We start from the raw sequence: 20,963 nt of genomic DNA, 5'->3' as shown, positions 1-20,963 counted from the left end.
TCTTCTTCTTTACACTTACACTTCCCAACGTGAACCTCAGATGAGTTGATCTTTCTTTCACTCTCCCAACTACATCAACTCATTTTTGTAGTCGACTGTACAGTATAATCAAAAAGTTTGTCTCTTTCCTTAGCTTTTATCCTTATCTCTTCATCAGCTCCGTGATTTACAAGGCCTTAACTCTCGCAACAACAACAATTTTTATTCAGCAGTCTACTTTTTTCTCCTTCTTTTGTTAGCTTTGTTTTATGTTTTCCTCTTCTCAGCACTTCTTTTCTAACATTTGTACAAATATATAATCTCTCTCTCTCTTTCTGTCTGTCTGTCTCTCTCTCTCTCTCTTTCCATCAGTCTGTCTCTCTTTCTTTCTCTCTCTCTGCATCACATAAAGAGAAAGTCTGCAACGCTTTAAAATGTTCATAACAATAATTTTATTCCCTCTTGACAGATTATAACACAAACATTAAACCAACTACTTGAGCCATATATGCGGAAAGACCAATTCAGATTTAATATGATGACAAGTGTCTCACACAAGGAGTGTTCTCATTTGATATAAAAGTTGAAACTGACATGTTAGCCATGTGTACCAATTCACCAACTTCAGTGTAAGGTTGAAGATTGTCTTTGACTTCAAGGTTTGAATACTTGAAAGTTTAGCAAATCATTTCCATACAATGCATAGGATGAGACCAAAATTAAGAATGAATAATCAATGACACAAGCCATCACAATGCAAAAATCCTCACTGAGGACTGCTTAAAAGTTACAAACACACAGGTTCATACTACTTCACCCAACGGTTGGAGTCTTTATTCAAATTTAATGAAGAACAGCTTCTAGTACTAGCAGAGATATCCTCCATCCCCTCTCTCAAAACTTTGCAAACTCATACAAATTTAATCAAAAATTTATCATGTACAAGAACAAGAAATTAAAGAAACTTCTGTGTCAGTTTTACCAGTCCTGTATTTACAGTAGACTTTGTTTAACTAACACAAAATTCCTGTTAACACAGGATTTCAAATCCCCAGATTTTTCCCCTCTTTCTTCTATGCCTTGGAACTTTAATGTGTAAGCTGCTAAACACAAAGAAATTCTCTAGTCCCGTGCAGTTCGTGTTATCAGGCTTTTACTTAAAATCCTCATTTGAAATGCACAACACAAGGTCATCACAAAAAAATCTGCTCATCAAAAGGAAAACACAAAATCATGCAGAAGAAGAGAGTTCAAAGTCAGTTCATTGAAAGGAATAACATCCTAACAAGATAGATTCATATATGATTTTCCCACAACAGATTACTTACATTCTAACAAAATAAAGTCTTTATACAATTTTACCACAATAAATAAAAAAAATAACATCATCACAAAACTTGCTCACATTCAAATTTTGCACCCATATCACAAAAGCCTCCTGCAGCATCTATTCAGTATGATACAGGCAGCTGCTGTTGATTAACGTGGTATTTACATGTATACAAATATAATATGTATGTTTGTAGTTATGTTCATCAATTCCATTCTCACTTTGCAGAGAGACTACCTAATTAAAAAGGGCAGATAGGCTCTCTTGCATAACAAATATAGTGCAGTACTGCACAGCATACTTTACAAAAACTTTGAAGCATACTTTAAATAACATGGCAAATGATTTTTATTCTATCCAATTTTCAAATAAAGTAATATGTATAAGAAATACACATCTTTACTCTCTCGCTCTTTCTCTCTCTCTCTCTCTTTCTCTCTCACACACACATTCACATACACACACACATAAAAAACCTCGATATTTCACAAATATATCTTACAAATGTGCCATGCACACAAACTTGTCTGCACATGCATGCATTTGCACATTATTAATTGCACAAAACAAATATAAACACAAGCAATTTTCAACATCTTAAAACCGTTCATTACTAACATTGATTTAATCATAGAACCATGGCAGCAAGTTGAGAAAAAGCACACCAGTTCAAATGCACACTTTTGTTGTAAAGTCTATATAATCTTCACATCCTTGGGCACAATCACTTCCTGTTCAGACATTTTTATAAATTGTTTACAGTTCATACAAGACAAAGCAATATACTGGTAAAAGTCTAAGCCTATTTATGCAATAATATTTCAAGAGCTAGTCTGAAGAGCGACATATTTGGCTGTACTGTTCTGTGCACAACACTGTATCTCCATCACAGTTCACGGACCAGTTATAAGACTTTATTAGGGTGCCCTCTGTTGAGGTTCCATGACCTGAACATATGTGACTGATAGTTCTCGGAATCAATTTTTAAATCTCATAAAAGTTTGTTCTCAGGTGACACTAACCTCTTAAGTAAACAATTACCTTGGCTCTAGTTACATTACTTGAATTTTAGTACATATTAATATTATCTTTATAAAAAACCTAGTTTGAAAAAGGCACAAACGCTTGATCCCCCCAAAAAGTGCATCAGAAGCAGTGTTCTCACAACATTCTCTCTCATTTCCCATCCACATTAGACTAATATACTACATTGATTAACCACTGTCATAACATCCTTTCTCATTTCCTGTCCACATTAGACTTGTATACCACGTAGGTTGCCCACTGTGTGGGACACCCTCTGCGGTAACAGTTCGGCTGTGTCTGCAAACTCCTCTGGCTTGACCTGCAGGAGGGTCTGGATGTGCGTCATGGTCTCAGAGGCCTTCAGACCCAAATCTTCCAACACATTACACAAATAATCTGTAGAACAGATTAAAAGAAAATATCTTAACTTTTCTGATTTAGTTAAGCCGTTTCCGCTTGATATTTCAAGAGCACTTCATACAGCAGTGTCAGAGCATGCTATTATAAGTAACTAATAAATCCCAAGACCTGAATGCAACTCCTTGCAAAGTATTAGGTCCTTGAAATACAAGAGAGTAAATTTCCAGAGTCATACAGTGAAAAGGGTGGAAATGATAGTAACTTTAAAAAAATATACACTACACTTGGAAAAAATGAAATGAACATACATCTCTAATCCAGGGTCCCCACCAAATCCTGGAAAAATTTTTCAAGACTCCCAAATTTTTTTCAAGACCCCAATTCGAGGGAAAAATCAGGCCGCTGCGCGTCACGAATGATCCTCAGAAAATCCAAGCTATCAATGATAAAAAGTCAAAATGTCTATAAATGAATGTAAATGTACATTTTGTAGTATAGTCTTCAAAAAATAGATGACAATAATACTGGGTGACTGCCAACCCAGCTTCTCAATTTTCCAAGGGAGGGGCCTCATCCATTTTCCAGGAACATGTTACACAACAATGAAAGCGTGTGCTCCATTTATATCTAATATAATACATGTATGTCTGTGAATACACACACACACACACACATGTAGGTACATTATATCCAGTCAACAACATGTCAGTGTGGCACTGGGATCTTGAGAGACTTTGGTATTTCAGTCTTTTCTTACTTATTTATATTTTCCCTTCATAATATTAGCCAACATAACAAACTATAGGCCCTATGTAAAAAATGAATCCTGTTTTGAGCCTGAGAAAAGACCTGGAACCAGAATATTGACTGTCAATAACCAGTCTGGGTGTCGTGATTCATATAATAAATGTGAAGACAAAAACCATTGCTGCAACTCAAAGAAGATTAATATTAGTAATAACTAGAATGGCTCAAGTACACCTATTCAGTGTGAGAGGTGTAAGAATTGAGGGAGGGCAAGATGCAGTGACACTGAAAATCTGCCAATCTTGAACAGAAGGCTAAAATATAGATATAAATTACAATCACCCCATCCAATGAAACGCGAACACTTTAGATCAATAACAAGTCATGACGGATCCCGATTCCACACAAGGCCTGCACCAACGTGCGCTTTGCAGAGAGCTCTAAAGTAGTTATCAAAATGCTAAAAATTTGCTTCCAAGTTCAGTTTTTGTCCGCTAGCGTTGCCTTCAGCCCCCCCCCCCCCCCCCCCATCCCCTTCCACGAGTGTATCTTTTAAAAGAATCCTATACTTTACAGCGCTCAGACCGCCGGTACTCACAGGTTCATTGACCGCTCACGAGGGCGAACCTGTCAAGACGCTTGTATAAGTTCTTTTTCTTTTTTTTTCCCCAGAAAGCGACAGCAGAGGGCAATTTTTAATATTGATTTATTTTCAAGGCGACACAGCGTTCATAATGCATAACCTGCATGTTACAAATGTTGCGTTATCTATCAGTAGTATCAGACTATTTCCGGAAAATTTATTGGCGGTAACGAAAGCGAAGGTAGATCTTGATTCTTCCCGATCGAGCCTCGGTGTCACACATACACTTCCGTCACAGCGGTTCAATTACGTTTCCTCTTCAGGATTCATCAACCATACAGTCTAGATAGCTACACATTACACAGGCCCTATCCTTTCCCGACTTACCGACCCATCACAAAATTCCTGACTTTTTCCCGACCTCCCAACCCATCTCAAAATTCCCAAGTTTTTCCTGATTTCCCGACCTGGTGGGGACCCTGCTAATCCTTCAGCCACAGTCGACAAATGCTCATGACAATGCTATACACACCTCTTTTATTTGTACTAAATGACAGTACTTAGACTCACCAATGTCTGTAATAAGTTGCTTGCAACCATGTGGTGTTGCGTAAGGAATTTTCAGGATTTCCTCTGTGTAGGTATGCATGGTTCCCATGGCAACGGACTCCAGCCAGATGTCTGCCAAGTGCTCCGGAAGTTCTGAAAGCAAAAACAGTTTCAGATCATATTGCTGAATCAGAACAAGTGTTTAGACCATGACTACCTCTTTTTTAAGTTTTAGTAAGAGTTTTACGACACTTGCAACATAATAAGGCCATAAAAGTGCCGAAGATTAGAGGTATTACAAGAGAGTAACAAACAAAAAAGAAGGAAGAGAGACAAAGAAGATATATTTTTTATAGGAAAGAAGGAGCAAACCACATCAGAGCACCCGCCAACTACACACAGACTACCTCTGACGTGGGTAACTCTGTAACCTTGGACTGGATCTATACAGACTTGGATTAGTGAATCAAAAATAATAAGTTTACCTTCAGTAAGAATATGTGTACTTTTCTAAGGCTAACTTCGTAAAAAAAAACCTGTGCTTCTTCCAAATTCTTTGTTTTGAGAAAAATGGATTTTTGCTGCATAGTGTAAACTGTAGATGTAATTGTAGTAAAATCACATTGCAGATTGGTTTGATATTTACAGAGAAGATGAAATGTAATCTGGAAACCTAAATTTTCATATTTTTGGCTTTTGAATGATAGTGGATATATACACTTTTGGCTCTAAGCCAACAATTGCCAGAGAAAATAGCAAACACGACTTTTAAAATTCCAGACAATTATTAGGGCATAAAACCAGAAGTTACATGTCAAAATGCATATTATCATGTGGAATGAAAAATGTGACATTTCAAAGAAGGTAAAAACAGTTCAAAAGTCATTTCAGTATTCACTGCAGTGAGCATGACGTAAAACCTTCAAAGTGAGTATACCAACCTTGGTGATTAGTGTATGGCAGTCGCCCATGCTTCAACGCGGTGATGAGAGCTGGACTCTCCTGTAAGGTGAAAGGGTCCAGGTGCTGGGGCAGTGTCATCAGGTACTGACCCACCTGTAGGTGTGTGGGGAAAAAAAAAAAGAACCTATCAATTTCAAAGCAAAAAGATCATAAATCCAAATATAGTGTACTGTTCAATTAGGGATTTGATTGGGTGTTAAACAAGGGAACCAACATTTTCAATTTCTTACTGGAAGCGTGAGGAAATGATTGTTTGTGTTATAGAAGGGTATGCCTGGGGGCGAGGTAGTGAGAGTGTGTGTGTGTGTGTGGGCGTGTGTGTGTGTGTGTGTGTGTGTGTGTGTGTGTGTGTGTGAGTGTGTGTGTGAGTGTGTATGTGCCTGTGTGTGTCTGTGCCCTTGTGTGTTTTGAGTCTTGAGGACTTTTTCCACCCTGCCAACCAACACTATTTTCAGCTGGAGACAGGAAACAATAGCAAGCAACTTTCATTGAATATTACACAAGATAAACATTAAATTATCAATGTCTGTTTCAAATTGTTCGTCAGCCAAATTAGGTCAAACATTCTTTTTATTGAAGGTGGGGGGAGGGGGTGTTTCTTTCTTATTATCTTTAAGAAAGGCTCAAACTTTGAGACCAGTGTTCTTTTTATTTATTATAGTATCATCACTTGATATTGTGGTTGTGAATAACACGATTTTTAGATACAAGAAGTGTCTGACCTAATTCTTGGGATACATAGTTTGAGTCACGACATTGAGAGAAAGGTCCTCACAAAGACATTTCTCTTGCGTCGAGTAAAACTCTGCTTTATGCCATTTTGAAAAGTGACGTTAGACGGAGTCTTACACTGAGCAATCAATTTGAGTGAGGTGTGCAGACAAAATGAGTTACTTCTCGTAAACCAAGAAAGGAGATATTGGCCGAAAATGGACACGAGGTCAGATTTACAGTTTTCACTTGATGCCATTTTCTTCAGGTCTACTATGTCTGTTATTCTTCCATATTTACAAATTGCACCAACTCCTCCGATGAAAGTTGATGTATCAATTTCCACAAGGCTAAAATCCGAGAAGTAACTCATTTTGTCTGCACACCTCACATTTATACTTACTTTAGTAATGTACTCTTGTGGAGAGAGGCTGAATGTTGGCAGATCAGATGTCATGGCACCCCCAGCGCTCTGAGAGGTCCAGATCTGAGAGAGAACAGCATATCATCAGCTTTACTTAGATAATATATTTATTTTCATCAGAAGAAATTGTGATCCCTTTTATATTCTTTATGTCATGTGTTCACTCTGTGCATCATGTCCATGAATGGACCATATGGGTGTGCTTGAGGGTGCTAAATAAGCATTGGTATGTGTGTGTATGTCATGTGTGTGTGTATGTGTGTTGTGTAGGAGTATGAGTGTCGTGTGGTGTGTGTGTCTGTATGTGGGAGTGTGAGCATGAGTTGTGTGTGAGTGTGTGTGAGCATGAGTTGTGTGTGTGAGTGTGTGTGTGCGTGTATGTGTGTGTGTGTGTGTGTGTGTGTGTGTGTGTGTGTGTGTGTGTGTGTGTGTGTGAGAGTGCATTGGTGTATTTGTGAGTTTGTGCATTTATATATTTGTAATTGTGTGTATTGATGCAGAGCTACAAAGTTATAACTGATGCCACAGAGTTGATGCAAGCTCACTGTCGATTAGTTTCCAAAAGAGAATCAGTCAAACAGATTTATATCATACTTCATCTTCCAGCAAAAGGACAATGCATGAAAGTAATCAATATCAGGGACATACTAGAGAGCCAGTATAATCTTTTTTTCTCTTCCATTAAATTTTTTTTTAAAATGTGAATATTTGAAAACACAAGGAGGAACTTCTATTTTTCTCAAAGTCATCGTACCTTTCCGGGCGATTACATCTTGCACTACTTTTTTTGCATACCAAGTACTTTCTAGCAAAGAATAAATTCTTGGGATCCTATCCCCCTCCCCCCAATTAAAATGCATATAAAAATCCTGGACATAGTAGTTTTTAGTGAAGCATCACACATAAAATGGTTTCAAAGAATCACACAAGAAGATGCGTTTACGATTTCAGGCTGGTAAGGAAGCCTATGGACCTCCCCCCCACCCCAATTTATCTCTGTCCTGTTGGAGCCAAGCATTAAATCCATAGTTCCTGCCTCCCAATAAAACTTTAATTATTTACAGAGGAATTAAATTGATACCATACACCATATACAACTCACCTCCATGATGGACACACCATTGAGGTAGGTCTTGAGCTGACTGAACACAATCTCAAAAGCAAACTTGTGCACCTCTCCACTCAGCTTGCTAAGGTCAGTTGTGATCTCGGCAAACACTGGAGGGCTCTCACCTAGTCACACACACAAGAGAGAGATAAATATTGCTAGTTAGCACGATATTTGTAGCATTCCATTGGGAACAGAGTAGAATAATTGCTGTTCAGCAAAAAGAAGCATAAGGGGCAGACCATATAAGACATGAAAAAATGTGTACATGTGTACACATAAAGACTTCCATGCATGGAAAGCATTAGGGAGGTGTAAAAATGCCTTAAACTAGAAAGAAGGTGCTAAATGAGGGCATCACATGTGTGGTTCTCGGGGCTCTGTCCAAGAGACAGGGGAGCAAAGAATAGGACCACTGTATCCGTACCGCGCATGTCGTAGAAGGCGACTAAGGTCGGTTGGGCAAAGGATTAGCAGCCCTTTCCCGTAAAACAAAAAGCAGCTACAAAAACATCAACAGCAAAAACAACACGACCACCAGTTCTGGAAGATGGAGGACCTTCATCACCGAGGAAACAGATAGAAAAGGATGCTCAGGACAGGCTTCGCTGGAGTTATGTTGTTGATGGCCTGTGCTCCACTGGGAGTTAAAAAGGGCAAGAGAGAAATGAGGCAATAAAAGAACAAACTTTCAAAAGAACAGCCTTAGCTAAGGACTCAATCCCTTTCATACTTTCACCTACAATAACAAACTATTTTCTCCATTTCCTTCTGACTAGGAATTCACTTATGAATCTAAACAGAATCCTGGTATTCATTATGAGACAGAAACTGCCTTGCCTTCCGCACTCCACCAACAGCAGCCACAAATTATCACGCTTCTTGTACTAACATTGCAATAAAACACTTTGATATTTGTCATCTGCTTGCCTGAGTTGTTTTGATAACAAGCTTAGTTTCTATGCCCTGTTCCCATCTTTTGTTGGGTCTCCCCCTTCCCCTCTTGTCTTCTACCTTTGCTTCCAGACTATGTTTCTCAGGTGAATCATGGCATTTAATATGCACAAAGAAGTTCAGTCTCAGTTTCATCAAGTTCTGGAGGAGTGTTGGCGTTTCTCTACCTATTCCTCTTACCTTCTTTTTTGTTTATTTTCTAATTCAACTTATTCTAAGAATTCTATAACATTTCACTTAAAAACCTGTAATCCTTTTTGTATCTTATTCATTGATGGTCCATGCGGCCCTTCACTTTCTATGTGCAGTTAAATAGATGTTACCACGGAAATTAAAGAAGACGTTCCCCTTTATTTCTCTCCTACTCTTTGAATATAAGAAAGGCTACCCCTAACATTTTAATAGATGCTGCTTCCACCACTGTTGAGGAAATCTTTTTTTTTTTTTTTTTTTTAGTTTAAATGTTAGAGCGACCCATCTTACAGAACAATCTCTAACAACAGCTAACACCACATCATTACCTTCCTCCAGCTTGTGAACCATACTTTCCAAAGCTTCAATTTCTGACTGGGAAGTCAAAAACAGTGAAGCTTGAAACTGGTAGTTGTGACATCCAGATGAAATGCTGTGAATAATTTTATGAGGACAATAATTACGCATTTCAGAAGCATGAATCATACAGAAGAATTAAGGCGCTATAAAGAGACAAATGTATGCTTAAAAAAAGACCCCAAAATCAGAAACAAAATTTTACTTTCATCTTACAAGTCAAATACTCAGAAATACAGACAAACTAAAGCCTGAGCACCAGGTATGTGTTTATCCTGCTGCAGTGGAATGACATTCACCTATTAAAAATTGCAGCCATCCGCACTTCCTTGTCTTTTTTGGATATGAAAGCACTATTTCTTCCAACTCTTTTTCACAGCTTGACAACTATTCTCCGCTCCTTTTGTCAAATTGCCTCCTTCAGTTATAATGCATCAGTACTTGTCATACAATGTCTGCATCATCATCTCTTATCCACTTGCACTTGTGTTTTATTTTCATCCACAGAAAACCCTTTCCTCACATTCTAAAATCCTTTTTCATCACGACCTTTCTGTTTTTATTCCACTGTATTCCCTTGCTCAGCATCAAGGAAGGCAACAGGAGTTGCCCCTGTCTACAACTTACCAGGTCATGTTCATGACTCCTTTTTCAGTCAGAGTTTAAGGTTTTGTATTTCAGGTAGCTATAAATATCACTTTGGACAGACGCAATAATTCACTTTGATTAACTTACTCAATCCCGTGACCGAGATATCTCGGTCAGCTCGCGGGCTGCGTTCAATTCCATGACCGAGATAATTCGATTCTATAACCGTGGAAGGCTGCATCATACAACGTGACTTTTAGCACCGATCTTGTCGTCGACTGCAAGCGTGCTAATGAACCAGCTGTCAGGAAAGCAGCAGCAGAGGCTACATTTCGATCGCTCCCCCTGCCCGATGTAGAAGTCTGGACTGACGGTTCAGCTAAGCAGGGTACTGAGTATGGAGGAAGTGGACTACTGATCAAGACCGGTGATACCAAACCTGACCAACGTGTACCTGCGGGCCGGTATTGTTCCAGCTACAGGGCCGAAATTGTAGCTCTTGACACAGCGCTTGACACGCTTGTGGCACTACATACAGCAGGCAGCCTTCCGAACAGTGTACGCATCCATGTATACACTGATTCTAGGTCAGCAGTCATGCGCCTCTCATACGGCCCTATCAACCAATCGGAAAAGGTGGCCTGCTCAATCTGGCAACATCTGCACACCCTCTGTCAACGCTCTGAATGTTCCATCCACTTACAGTGGATTCCAGGCCACGCTGGACTGGCTGGGAACGAGGAAGTTGACAGCATCGCCAAAGAAGCAACAGCGCTTACCCAGATTGACACGCCAATAGATTTCTCGACAGCTAAAGCCGTCATCCACCGACCGCCGGCTTCTCTCCCAAATGAGAACTGGTGGAAAATCGCCCAAGCTGAGATCATATCTCCACAAAATTGTGCCAGCGGACAACCCAGATCCGTCCTGTCGAGCCTGCAAGGAGGAGGACGAAACTATGGACCATGTGTTTCTGAGATGTCCCGCCAGCTATTGTGCTAGAACCCGTCTGCTGGGACATTTCAGTAACCCACTATCAGTACTTTTTAAGGACCCCCGGGCGAGTGTTGAGTTCCTGCATGCTGTCGGCATCGCTGACCGTTTATGAAGCCACAGCGCCAGAAGAGAGAGAGAACTCGATTCTATAGTTTTGTTCCGTATCCTAGTTTTTCCGTTTCGAAAACGGCCTCAAGTTATATATAAGGTAAATTTATTATTTCCCTCGCCAATTCTGCCTAGAGGGGTGCTGGAATTCTGTTTCTACTGTCATTACACACGGAGAAATCGCAGTTTATATGTAGGCACTTTCAGCACGTTTGTTCACACTGCTCAGCTGAGCATGTCTCGCAATCGATTCTCTCTGCCTTTCTCACACATAGCCTACATTTTTTTGTTCAGGAAAGTATTCTTTACTATACATGATCTACAATATAGATCTAGACACTCACAAGCATATAATTTGAATATCAATGTAGGCTTACTCTTGCCCACTCGGCCATGAAAAAAAATAACAAGCCTCCAAAAATGCCAAATTTGTACAGCACCCCAAAGCAAAACTACTAAAGCTACATACTTGAAATTTGGTATGTCTAAAGGCCCATCTTAGGTAGGACTTTGTGCCAAATTTCAAAGCAATTGGAAGTTATTTATGGTTACTAGTGGGCCCTTACATAAGTGCTAAAATGACCGGTTTCTGGGTACAATTTCGGGAACTCCCGGGATTGAGTGAGTTAAGGTATTTTCACCTTAGAGGTTGTTAGCAGTCTTCAGCTCTAGTAGAGCAGCCCAGCAAGGCAGGCCTGCACCTCTCTAGTTTACAGCAGTGTGTGTGTGTGTTAACCTTTCAATTGCTAATACCCACTTTCGTCCCCCGTAAGAAGCTAAAATTTTCGCACTCCCCATAACATCGCCCAGGTTGGCAAGCACTAGTTTATAGAGACATAACTTACTGGCTGCCCCCATCCTTGGTCGGGGAGTGGCAAGTGACCAGAGGGCCCAGACAGTGCAAGATGCTGCTCGCCACCACGGTGTCCAAATCCTCGATCTGCATCAGCAAATTGCCTGAACAAAATAGAGACAGTCAGAAATGTTCTAAACTTCACTCTTTATACTAGCTGACTTGTAGTTTATGGCCAGTCTGTACAATAACAGTTGTACGTTGCAAGCATCAGTTTGGGACAATGGCAGAGTAAAGAAGAAGCCGTATATGGCCTTTACTCAACGTAGGAAACTAAAAGAGACAAATAAACTGTTTTACTTCTAGTAAAGGTTTTACGGCACTCGCAACAGCATAAGGTCATATGAGCGCCAGAAGATTAGAGGTGTTAAAAGAGAGTAACAAACATAAAAAAGAAAAAGGGGAGACACGGACGATAAATGTTTGATAGGAAAAAAGAAGCAAACCACACCAAAGCACCCGCCAACCACCCACAAATAAACTGAGAGATGCACTAGGAATTATGAAAACAGATTTGTACAAGCACAAACACTATCAAAGAAAATTGACACTATTAACAAAGAAAAATGTATCAAACTTTCAAAAATGACACATGAGATATGGTGCTTCGTTTGACATTTAAAACAGTGTCCTCATTCGTCCAAGTGTGGTAAGTCGATCATGCTGTTAAATACAACTTTGATGAATATGATCTCACTTTTCTTTCTTCATTTCTGTTCATCTAGGTTTTTTTTCTTGATCACTAGCCAAGCTCCTCCCTTATACCATTCAAGACTGAATATGAATGTAAGTCAATATTAGTCAAACAGCTCAAATATTAAATGTATAGAAGACTAAAACTGTTCTGAACTTTTCACCTCCATTGAATCATGCAAAAGAACGAATATCTTTACGATATTGATATCAAACAGGATACTCAAAGTAAGTGACAAACAGTTTTATTTCCAATAACTCAATTACAACACAAGAAGGCACGATAAAAACCAAAGAAATGTAACATGTTTGTAACAAGATGCTCTTTCATCAGCATTTACAAGCTTTTGCATTCACAACATTATATGAATACATGCTGTCAAGTTTAAACTTACCACAAGTCTGGATAATTCTGAGTGAATTTTGGAAATCTGACCAGTCTTCTGAATCAGACCTGCTCGCTGTCCGACACTTTTCTCTGATGTTGACCAACACTCTTCGAAACTCTCTTGAGTATGCCACAAAGTATGTCTGGTGATGCACAAATAAAATTCAATAAATATAGAGTAACCCCATTTAGAGGGAAGGGGAAGGGAGGAATGCTTTTTTGATTGTGTTATTGTTTTGGTCACCATGGAAATCCGGTAAGTTGAAATGTCCTGCAAGGGTCTAACAGAACTCTGTGCACATAAATGTTATGATACTAAATGTAATAACCCATCTCTTGTTTGATTGTGGTAGATAAACCTTAACAAAAACATTGTTAACACTCACCTTGTATGCACTCAACAAGCCCAGGTAACAAAGGCCATTGGTCAACTTTTGACATCTTTCATTTGCCTGAGGAGATAAAAATTTTACTTGAACAGACACGAGTAGCTCATTTATCCATTTACTGAATGGGTTCAAAAAGGCCTAAAAACATAACTTTGATGGAACACACCAAATAAGCTCAAAGATATAATGTCTTAGGACAAAAACCTTGTCGGGGTAAAAAAAAAATAGCTATTGTGTTAATATACTCACAGACAAAATCATCACAAGTGCAAATACTGAGACATTCATGACACAATAGGGCATCATTTTTTAACTTTATCAGCATTTTTATTTTCTTGACTCTTTCATTTATCTTAAAATAACCGACTACATAAGCATATTAAATGCAGCCAATGCACGATAAAAATTTAATACATTATCATAACTTTTAAATAACTAAACATTGCAAGAAACAAAAAGTACAAAAACCAAATTAGAATGTAGCTCTTTCAGGGTGCCACTACACAGAAACAAAGTAAGAGAGAGCTCATAGAGTACAATTTCCTCCTATGTACTTCCTGATTTCCTCTCCGTTTATTGTTGTTGTTTTTTTAAATACAAGTGTTTTTATGCCTACATCACAACAAAAAGGATAATTGAAGAGGTGGGCTTCGACCCCACTTATCATGTCCAACCCAAACCGAGAGGGAGACAACATCCTAGCAGAAACACCAAGACAGGTACTTGATAAAAATTCTCCCCTGACAAGAATCGAACTCGGATTTTCAGTGTGCAACAACAAAACGCCTGTCAGGGAACAGCAGTGGCCCGTGACCTCCTCTCTGAACACTTACCTCTTGAGCACCAGTAAACAACTTGGCTACAGATTCCGACAGCAGCTGCACCGTGTCAATGACTTCCATGTGATCCTGAGGAGAGCAGAACGTTTAGATAAATCCAAGACTAAATAAATAGGTAGCAATAACATCATAGACTAAATAAGTTATAGTGGCATCATGTGTTTCTTTTAGTTCTTCTTCAGCAAACAACCTGCCATTTCTTATACAAACAGAATGCTGCCAGCAGTCTTCTCTTTTTCTTTTCTTTTTTTTGGGGGGGAGGGGGGGTCAACTGAAAATGACTGGAAGTTTGAAAAAACAAGCACAGGCTTCCAATAAGTATGGAATTAGAACAATGAACTAAGCTGATTTTTCACAGAGTAATAAAAGATAGGAAAAACATTGTAAAAAAACAACACAAAAAGGCATTAACTAGTACATTATTTTTCCACAGGACCATAAAATAACTGAATAAGACCAGTGTGGAGAGACATTACCAGAAGCCACTTACCAGCTTTATGGTGTCTAGGTGCTTAGTGAGCGCAACTTCCTCAAAGACCCTGTATTTGCCAGTGTATGTCATGTAAGGGCTGTAGATAGCTTTCAACACATTTTGAAGACTTTTGGAATGTTCAAATCCCACATCTGATGAGCAAAAACGAAAATTAGAGATTATTTGACATCTATATCTAAATATCATATCTCTGTCAGCATCTTAGAGCCTGTAGTTAAAAACTTTTAATAATTAATTTTTCCTTCATGATGTGACAGAACAAGTAAATATTTTAAATCTGAAAAACATCTGAAACTGTTTAAAGCTTGAAGTATGACATGTTCTATTTTAAAAAGAAAATTGAATTTCTAAATGCAGTAATGATAATAATAATACATGGCATTTATACTGCATATTTCCATAATTTACACAGCGCAATGAGACTTGCCTTGTGTGTAGCTATCCACAGCACTTTCTAAAGTTTTGGTGCATCTATCTGAAATCTGAAAGGAAGAACAACAAGCTGAACGCGGGATTTTTATTAAACAACAGAATATCATCCTGTAAACTTTATCACAGTCCATAAACTAAAAATGAAATAGAATTAATATTTTAAAATTTGGTCTACTTAAAAAACACTTGCAACAGTGCAATTAGGGAACAGAGAAAAATTATACGGAAAATTCTCCATGAGCCTAAAAACAGCTGACCGCAGACTGATACTTGCAGAAAGAAACTAGATTTTATCACAAAAACACAGTAATGCATTTGCACAAATAAAATGTCACCATAGTTTTCTGATTTAACACTAATCATTATCTCTATTTTTATAAACATACAAGAGAAAATGCTTTTAAAACAACGCTGCTGTACTGTGATTACGGCAACTTCCTGATCTATTGCATTTCATTCAGTTTCTAAAAAAGAGAAGACTCTCTTTTCTAATCATTTTTTCGGATAACGCTTTAACAGAACAGCCCTCAAATTCAACTTACCCCACAGATTTATTAAAAATATACCATTTCTTTTTCAATAAATCACATAATTCTAAATATTTAATCGGTAATTGTTTCTGGTAAAATCAAATGATAAAAAATAATTTATTTAACCCATAAAAATACCTAACATATCCATAACACAGGGATGGAACTGGCACCTAAGGAACCAAAGATGGACAACATCACCTTGGTGATCCTAAAATCGATAAGAGAAAGCTTCGGCCGCCACCCGAGCAAAATTCAAAATTTCCTACCAGCCGTAAAACGTTTCATGTGTCCTGCACACTCATTTTACCGTATGCAGTTGCGAACGCTGTAAAACACGTACCAAAAAAACCCAATCTTACTCTTGCAATTTTTTCCGAATATCAATTTAAGTGAACTTGAAAGTAAATAAATACACAAAGTAATTCGTTAAATACTAGCCTCTCACCCACAATTTGTCTTTCACCTTTGAAGACTCCCCAAAAGGAAGAAAAGCTTGACTTCTACAAACACCAGGAACATCTTCCTCCTTTACAGACCACTCACCTCTTTCAGCTCGATGAGAGTATCAAGAGGACTGGCCGTCTCACCGACCAACACCTGGAACACTGTGGGCAGGGACGGGTCCAGGAAATTGAGGGTCTGGCTGAGAAGGTCAAGGACAACAGTGACGGGGTCGCTGAACACCTGAGAGCACCATTTGACCTGGTTGTGCCAGGTGGACAGTAGCAGATCGTACAGGTCACTCAGGGAAGATCTGGTCTGGTTGCTCTCCCATGTGGTTTTCCACATTTGCAGTAGGTTATTCTGGAGAATAAAGGGGGGAAAAATAAACCCTGCGATATTTTTTATACCACAGAAGTCCATCAAGGCTTGCAAAATGTAATTTGTTGAAGTATACATTAATTAGGGGCAACTGTACATCCAAGGAGAAAAATAAATGTTTCATGAAAGTTATTTGTACGCATAATTAATGATGAAATCAAAAACAATAAAAATATCAACATGAAAACTGCCACATTTCTTCATTAATAACAGACAAGGAGATGAAAATTACAAAGACCACACATTTTCATTTTACTCGTTACTGACACATATATTCCATGATTTTAAAACTAGCCAATCTATTTGGCCCTCAAATTTAAATAACATGACAATACAATCTTCAATAAAAAAAGAAATGAGAAACAAACCAGATCCTAAAAACCAGCATCAGAAAGTCTTGCAGCATTCCTCAGTTCATTTTATTTACCCTATGTTCATCAGTCTATAAAAAAGCACAAAGTTTTCTGCATCAATTCATTTCCCAAAATGTTTAATTCACAAAGGTGAAAAAAACCCAACCCCATAACAAATAGTGAGGATCTGAATGGCACGCACATACCTTATGACACTTGTGGTAGTATTTGTACAACTGTGGCAGACGATCGATGTTCTCAAATATTTTGGTGTACTTTTGAGTTTGCTCTGGAGGTGAAAGAAAAGCAGATTTTAAGTCATGAAAGTTTCATACAGTGGCTTTGAAATAATACACACAAGTTGAAAGGACAAACATTTCACTGACATATAATATAGTATAATATAATATAATATAATATAATATAATATAATATAATATAATATAATATAATATAATATAATCTGCATCATATATGAGTCTAGTAACTTAGTAAAAAAAAAAAAGAAACTGATTAGAGTACATGCAGTTATGTACCATCAGTGGAAATTGCATTATAAATCAATCATGAGCACTCCCTCAATATTGCCCACTTCAAACCCTGGCAGACTTCAGTGGCCACTATAGTTAGTAAATCAGAGTGAGGACCGTGATGTTAATATTGCATTATCAGCTGAAGTAGTTCAATGTAAGCGTTTTACTTTAATTTTTTTTTAACCATACAAACCCAGTGGAGAAATTAAAGCTTCATGACAATATATCCATTGCACATACAAACTGAATATCACTCTTAAACTTTAAAGAACAGTTTATGCTTTACAAATGCTATTATTTTCACAAAAAGGAACAATGAAAATACATGTAAAACAAGTACCTAATGATTGAGAATTGAAAGCAGCAATGAGTTGTGGACTTAGCAAGGCCTCCAGTCGATTTTTCAGCTTTTCCAGATGCTGGCATTTGTCTACATAATCAGGGGTGTCCGCTAGCATGTGCTAAAAGTAAGATAATAAACAATGAAGGCATTGCAGAATTACCCTATGCACACACACAGAAATTATCTCACTCAAATAGAAGCATATTACTTGAAACAAAATCCTAATTTACATACAAACACACTAACTGTAATGTCACACTATATTTTCCTCTGTAGCTATAGCAAAGTTAATTCTTATTAAGAGGTGGTGGAGATTTTCATCCCTTGACTGCGCTGTAGACATATTTTATACACTTCAATAACCTGCCACCCAGTGCTCAGTAAATGCATCCTGTACAATGGCTGAAACCTGCGTTTCATAACTGGTTCTAAGCAAGTCTTGTCAATGAGTGAATTCATCTCTTCATTCCTCTTTGCATTGGTAAAAGTTTTACCGATCTGTGTCTTATAATAAGCGAACAAACATCAATGAAATAGTGTAACTATGATGTCTTGCCCAGGGTGGAATTTTCCTCAGCATGTGGGGTACATATATGGATAGCAGTCAAGGGGTTAATTTTCACTACCTGTTACGTAAATTCTTAAGAGGCACCTTCTTTTAACTATCAGTAATGATTTTAAAAGAATTTTAATTTATACAAAGTGAAAACACAACTAATAAAATGTACGATGGAGACCGACACAAAATTTTTTTTTAAACACATACCAAACTCTGCTGCATGCCTGAAAGTTTTGCTGTGATCTGAAAAACAAAAAATAACATCTCGGGTCATTTCAATCCCTGCAATACACATCATCCTAAGCACAGACAATTGTTAGCTAACCTCTTTGCACCTGACAATCATTTCAGAAGGAAAGAGCTTTCTTATTCAAAAGAACCCCCCCCCCCCCCCCAAACTTATTTCAATATCAAAGAAACCACAAATGAACACATACATAAGGAACTATGCACCCTCAGCTACTGTACCCTCAATATTTTTTTTTTCTATCTTATTCTCTTTCTTACTAATGATTATGCAAATGTTCTCCAATGAGAAAAAAAAAAACTCAAGGAGAACCAAGAAAAATATATCTGGGCTAGGTACACATATAAAGACATATTTCACTCACATCATCAACATTCTGAGACTGGAAAACTTCATCCATATCAGCACTCAGAGTTGTCCAGTTATCAGCTTCCTAAAACCAATGATAAAGAGATTAAAAGTCAATTACTGTCTTAAACAGATAAATCCATAAACACATTCCTTACATCACGATTCCATTTCATTGGCCCAATCAATATAAAGACTATGTACATAGAGGGTAATATTACAATACTGAACCAAAACCCTGACAGCAAATAAGAAAGTCTTTTCAAAATAGAAGGCAATAAAGGGATAATAGACTTCCATACAACTGTAGTCAATACTTGCAAAATATAGAATGTTTAAAACTATTTTTTAAAATCCAAATTGTAAGTCCCGAAAATATTGTACAAAATTAGTAGAGCATCCAATTCATACAGCCAGAAATTGCATTTCCAAATTATCATAACTGTATTTATAGATGCAAAGATCAACACTAAAGTAGATTATTTTGTACCTGTGAAACAACGGAAAAATAATTTATACTGTACCTTCAGAGCATCTGCGGTTGTCTTCATGCGTGATTTGATCCTGTCCAACTTGAGCAGAGACTGCATTGACTGTGATGTGTCTTGCTCAACCTGATAATGCCATTTTTATTCCATAAATAATGGAAAAAAGTCATGCTCATTTCTCTACAGAATGCTAAAAAAGCTGACTTTTTTGTGAGTGTGAATCAGCACTCCTATTTTCTTTGTTGTTACTCTTTTGAAATACCTGTAATCTTCAGCATTTATATGGCCTATGCGTGTTGCAAATGCATTAAAACTCTTAATAAAACTAAAAGAATAAAATTTCATAATAAAGTGGACACTAAAAGCACTAATAAATAAAAAGATGGGTGAAAGTTATTCTCAAATCTAATTTTGCCTATTTACATTTAAATATGAACAAATGAGCCCCTGGTGAAACAATTTGCACAAATTAAAAATCAAGAAAAGGATATCAAGAACTTCTCCACCGACTAGTAAAGACACACAAGTTTCAATAGAATGGGCGTGCATGTTATTCCTAGACGACATCACAAATTTAGTCATGCATTTCCTTAATCAATTTTTAAAAATGACCCCCATGTTCTAGATACAAACCCTTCAACAGACCAGCATAAATACAGATTACACGAAGACACTATTCCTGCACATGAATAAAAACAGATACTAGAATTTGAAGGTACAGTCGAACCTGTGTAAGACGGCCACCCATTGTCAAGGAGAAAAGTGGCCGTATAAGTTGGCAGGACTGATCAAGATGAAGAAAACAAACCATTCCTTTCTGAGGTCCCAACTGAAGGCAGCCGCATTGTTGTTGTGTGTGTGTGTGGAAGCCTATCCGTTCGAAATGTTTGGAGCCCCGAAGAGCGTGCTCTTCGCCACCGCCTCCCTTGGGTCGCGGGTGAGGCAGTCCAACCTCCCTGAATCCCCCCCGAAGAGATGCCACCGTCGGGCCTCCGTGGCGGGGCATCTCTGCAGCCAGTGCTCCAAATCTTGGGGTTCCTCGCTGCACAATGGACAAGTTGGGTCCGATGTTTTGTCTATTCTATTTTTGTAGGCCCGCAGCCCAGAGAAGTGACCGGTCCTGATTTTTGCCAGTAATGACTGGTCACTGCGGGACATAATAAGAGCCTCTTATTTTAAGGAAAATGCCCTGTATACTTCCTTCGTCCGTGTGTGGCATATAAGGGGGTCTTTTGTAATTAATTTTATCTGGGCGCACGCACTTTCATAAGTAATTTGGCGGCCTGGACCCGGCAGCGCTGTTGCCAGTTTGGCATTACTGTCAGCGAGATCGTTGCCGAGGATATCGCAGTGACCAGGGAACCACTGAATCGTGGGTTGAGGTATTGCATTATTTATGCGTAGTCGCATTTGGTCGAGGGATGGTGATGTTCCCACTAGTGCCATGCACAGTGATTGACTGTCGGTGAAGATAGCGACCGAGTTGGATGCATCGCACTCTTTGTCAATCCAGTCAATGGCCAATTACAAGGCTCTCCTCTCTTCCTCGAAAGAGCACGTGAATATGGTGCCTTTCTCCCTCAACATCTTGACAACGGTAGGGTTGGACGGGTCCCCCGTTGTGATGACGACTCCAGCGCCGCCGTCCGTTGTTCCTGCCCTAGCCGAGCCGTCA

General features: G+C 38.4%; 1 protein-coding gene across 1 annotated transcript in view; it reads right to left on the bottom strand.

The window, feature by feature from the left end:
* Positions 1-412: 412 nt before the first annotated feature.
* The window catches only part of LOC101848062 (conserved oligomeric Golgi complex subunit 7), a 30,231-nt gene continuing 9,680 nt past the window's right edge, over positions 413-20,963 (bottom strand). Inside the window, exons 6-23 of the mRNA XM_005105669.3 lie at positions 19,325-19,414; positions 18,817-18,885; positions 18,413-18,448; positions 17,644-17,764; positions 16,977-17,059; positions 16,139-16,399; positions 15,058-15,112; positions 14,628-14,761; positions 14,132-14,206; positions 13,296-13,361; positions 12,917-13,052; positions 11,821-11,932; positions 9,256-9,359; positions 7,775-7,905; positions 6,652-6,735; positions 5,516-5,630; positions 4,596-4,727; positions 413-2,731 (exon numbers count right to left, since the gene is read on the bottom strand). Coding sequence (XP_005105726.1) covers positions 2,565-2,731; positions 4,596-4,727; positions 5,516-5,630; positions 6,652-6,735; positions 7,775-7,905; positions 9,256-9,359; positions 11,821-11,932; positions 12,917-13,052; positions 13,296-13,361; positions 14,132-14,206; positions 14,628-14,761; positions 15,058-15,112; positions 16,139-16,399; positions 16,977-17,059; positions 17,644-17,764; positions 18,413-18,448; positions 18,817-18,885; positions 19,325-19,414 — 1,971 coding nt within the window. The 3' untranslated portion in view covers positions 413-2,564. The remainder of the gene's footprint in view (positions 2,732-4,595; positions 4,728-5,515; positions 5,631-6,651; positions 6,736-7,774; positions 7,906-9,255; positions 9,360-11,820; positions 11,933-12,916; positions 13,053-13,295; positions 13,362-14,131; positions 14,207-14,627; positions 14,762-15,057; positions 15,113-16,138; positions 16,400-16,976; positions 17,060-17,643; positions 17,765-18,412; positions 18,449-18,816; positions 18,886-19,324; positions 19,415-20,963) is intronic.

This window comes from Aplysia californica, unplaced genomic scaffold (genome assembly GCF_000002075.1).
Source record: "Aplysia californica isolate F4 #8 unplaced genomic scaffold, AplCal3.0 scaffold00485, whole genome shotgun sequence".
Lineage (NCBI taxonomy): Eukaryota > Metazoa > Mollusca > Gastropoda > Aplysiida > Aplysiidae > Aplysia > Aplysia californica.
The sequence above is the reverse complement of the archived record's forward strand: the minus strand, read 5'-3'. Positions and strand labels throughout refer to the sequence as shown.